The 3,963-nt window shown below is 43.9% G+C and overlaps 1 protein-coding gene across 1 annotated transcript in view; it reads left to right on the forward strand.

Moving 5' to 3' along the window:
* DCUN1D4 (defective in cullin neddylation 1 domain containing 4) overlaps positions 1–3,662 on the forward strand; it is an 85,396-nt gene extending 81,734 nt beyond the window's left edge. Inside the window, exons 10-11 of the mRNA XM_019526353.1 lie at positions 1,538–1,640; positions 1,770–3,662. Coding sequence (XP_019381898.1) covers positions 1,538–1,640; positions 1,770–1,825 — 159 coding nt within the window. The 3' untranslated portion in view covers positions 1,826–3,662. The remainder of the gene's footprint in view (positions 1–1,537; positions 1,641–1,769) is intronic.
* Positions 3,663–3,963: the final 301 nt, after the last annotated feature.

Here is a 3,963-nt window from a genome sequence, read left to right on the forward strand (position 1 = left end):
GGGGGGGCGCAGAGAGAAACCTGCGGTGGGGGGGGCGCAGAGTTCTGTATGTGGGATGGGGGCAGGCTCAGCCTCCCTGCCCTGCTGCCCTCTCCCAGGGCCTCTGCAGCCCAGTGAGTGGGACCTAGTGCTGCAGGGCAGAGTGGGGCCAGGTGGGGAAGCTCCTTGCTGCTGCAAGCTCTGTATCACCCTGCAAGGCATCCCGTGCCCACCTGGCAGCAGCAGGGGTGGCGGCGTGCAGTTGTGCCCCTCGCTGCTGAAGGGTGGTTTCTCACCAGGGCAGTGCAGAGCTCGCAGTGGCACTGAGCTTCCCTGCCCAGATCCACTCTGCCCTGCCGCATTGGGCCTCACCCGCTGGGCTGCAGAGTTCCTGGGGGAGGGCAGCAAGGCAGGGAGCCCCAGCTAGCAGTGGGCAGCCCACCCCTGACCCACGCATAGATCTGGGGGGCACGGGTTCCCTCTGCCCTGTCCCTGGGAGTGCACTCAGCAGAGGGGAGCCAGCCCCACCTGCCCGAACCCACAGCGGGCAGCTTGCACCTGCCCCCACCCCCCGCATGGGTTCTGCTCTAGCTGTGCTGCCTCTGGCAGGAGGGAGCCAGGCTCCATGCTCCGCTACGCTGCAGCAGCTGCTGCGTCATGCAGGTGGCAGCCGGGGGTTGGGTGCTGCTGCAGGGAGTAGGGGCTGTGGACCCTGACCCTGTAGCCCTGGCAGCTAGGGGCCCCCTCTGACAGGGTTGGGGGAGGAGGGGTAGGGGGCTGTGGACGTGGAGTGAGGGGCACCAGCGGGTCCAGGGGATTGTGGAGTGGGGCAGGGTGTGAGGGCACCAGCAGGATCAGGGGGGCTGTGGTTGGGGAGTGAGGGGCACCAGCAAGGCAGGGGGCTATTGGGGGACAGTGAGAGGCACCAGCAGGGCCTTGGGGGGGGGGGGGTGAGGGGCACCAGAAGGGCCCAGGGGGCTGTGGTTGGGGAGTCAGGGGCACCAGCAAGGCAGGGGGCTATTGGCGGACAGTGAGAGGCACCAGCAGGGCCTTGGGGGGGGGGGGGTGAGGGGCACCAGAAGGGCCCAGGGGGCTGTGGTTGGGAGTGAGGGGCACCAGCAGGGTTGGAGGGCTGTGGTTTGGGAATGAGGAGCCTGGACCTGTGTTCTGTGAGCTAAGGGAGTAGGGGGAACTCTGATTTGCCATGATAAAAAAATCAAAATTTAATACCAAATTTATAGCTATGTAGAATTCATTATAGTGATTGAGGCACTGGTAGATTTGAAATTGCTTTAAAATTGTAAACATATCAATAAAACATTTTGTTCTATATCTATATCTCCATATATATATATCTATGTATCTATACACACACGCGCATGTGCGCGCACACACTATATATATGTATATGTATGTGTATATACGTGTGTGTGTGTGTGTGTGTAATGGTGTTTGATTTTTATCGTGAATTTTGGGGGTCTTACCAGAGAATTTGCAATTTTTTTTATCAGAGAAAACCAGGGTCCCTTTTATAATTTATGCTTCTTGTCTCAAGCAGCAATCAAAATACAAAGTTATCAACAAGGACCAATGGTGCAATGTTCTAGAATTCAGCAGAACAATTAATCTTGACCTCAGTAATTATGATGAAGATGGGGCCTGTAAGTATTATTTCTTTAGAAGTATTCTTAATTCCCTCTCGTTTTCTCCATATGACCCTAATTCTTCAATTCATTTTTCAAGATGAGAAAAAATGTAATGAAATGTAATAATTTGATATCTCTCTACAGGGCCAGTGTTGTTGGATGAATTTGTGGAGTGGTATAAAGGAAAACAGATGACATAGGAATTTAACTATGCAGAGCTGCTCAAGAGTCACTGTTACCACAGTTTTGTCAACCATTAGCCATAAACTGCTGTTTGTATCAAAGTGCATGCTGCTTTTCTTGCACTGTATCCCTTTTGCAGGGAACTTTCGGTGTTTGCTATTTAACAGGCCAGCTCTGCTTGCTGTGTAGCATTGTTCTCTTTGAAAGCTGCTTTGCATTTTGTATTTACACTACAAATTGGTGAACTTGCCAGCGTCCTCACTGTGATTATGTGTATATTGCTGTCTAAATTTTGTATATGTGTATAAAAATGCTTCACCTAGGGATTATTTCTGCAGAAATGTATTGTAAAAATAATTTTGTGGCATATTTCTAGTCACCTTCAATGAATATGTAACTTTTATTTTATCTTTTTTTTTCATTTGGTCTCAAATGTAGCATTTCAAAAAAAAAAAATTACAGACTGTTTGGACGTAATTACCACAAGGAACTATTGCAAGTTTTAATGTTACTGTTTAAGATGCCAGTTTCTGAGAGAAGCTTCATTAAAACTTACTTTGCAGGTACATGCCAAACATCACTTTTCTTTAATAGGGGAAAAGTATTGGTGTCTTTTAAAAATTATTAAAACTGTAATAGTTGTACATGCCAGAGATGATTTCCACTTGGCGAAGAAAGTATGGGCATTTTAATGTTAAAATTGCAGTAGTTTGATTATAGTAGGTACAAGTGAGCAAATTAAAGTACCTTTGAAAAATGGGTTTTAGACTTTTGTAAATTGCCTTTGGCATATTTCTTTTGTTTTGATTTTACCAAGGTTGTTTGGACTGTGTTGCCATAAAGAGAAATTTAAACTTTTATCTAAAATTAGTGGTGGGGGAGTTAAGACCTATAATCCCTAACCAACAGGTAACCTAGGCTTGGATTTTTGTTTGTAATTTCAGTTAGTTTTTCCCATGCTATAAATTTGTGTGACTGAATAATTAAAAATTACACTAAATAACGAAAAGTTACTACTTTTTTCATGCTGGGTTTGGATTTTCCTGACAGAATGTCCATTGCAGGCAATGGGCACATTAAACACCAGCATTTAAGAGTTAACTATGTAATTCGTTTTTTACGGGCTCCTTCCTTTTTCACTCATTTGATTATTTACATAAGAAGGTGATAGCCATTGCTTTGGGGAGATGAGTGAATGGAGTGGTGTCTAAAGTTCTCTACTTCTGTCACGTTGTCTTTGCCTTACCTTTCTTCGTAAAGTAATGTCAATGTTGATTTAAAAAACAGGTTGTTGAAGTATCTGGTGCTATTAAATGTTGGCCCATAAGGATCAGTTAAAATATCCCAAACTTCCAGCTGTACTAAAGGTCCAGTTCTGCTGTTATTGAAATCACTGACAAAACTCCTGATTGTGTCAAAGACAGAACTTTGGGATGACGCCTAATTAATCAAAAGCACACCAAGCTGCTCTGCTGGACCAGAAAGTCTAAGGTCTTTTGCTATTTGTAATTGGTTTGTGTTTAAAACTGTTTTTTTTACGAATTCAACCACCAAAGACAAAAGTCATGTATATATTTAAAAGTATATGTGCATATACAAAATCTAAAATCACATCATGGTAAGATGAAAATACTGCCTTTTCCCACCAAAGTCATGTTTAGGTTGCCAGGGGATAAAAACAAATAGGACTCTCAAAGGTTTCATAATGACAAAGCATACATAGCATACTTGTTTGTATGCTAACACATAATATGAATTCCATATTTGATGCTAGTTTGCACATGATGATAATTAAATGGAGTATGGCATTTGTTTACAATAAGCCTCTTATTAAAACACCTGCTTTTAATAAGATTTCTAATGTAAATGTGTATGTTACTACAGGTATAGCTATAGAGAAAACATCTGTGGAGCTACTGGTTTAGTTCGCTAAAATAACTTGGAAGCAATATTGCTTGAAAAGAGGCTGTATCATGGTTGCTAGAAACAAGTGAAATACTGTAAGTGTTCATAAATACTAAGCTAGTTACAATTTCAGGCAAGCTTTTAGCAAGGGTGGCACAATTAATGCTAAAATGCAAGATTTGTGGCAGAAAAAGTTTTGCATGTTGCAGATAACCTGGCTTCCAATAATGGAGGCAAGAGCCAAAGAAAC

This window comes from Gavialis gangeticus, unplaced genomic scaffold (genome assembly GCF_001723915.1).
Source record: "Gavialis gangeticus isolate Ggan-Ray unplaced genomic scaffold, GavGan_comp1, whole genome shotgun sequence".
NCBI classification, from domain to species: domain Eukaryota; kingdom Metazoa; phylum Chordata; order Crocodylia; family Gavialidae; genus Gavialis; species Gavialis gangeticus.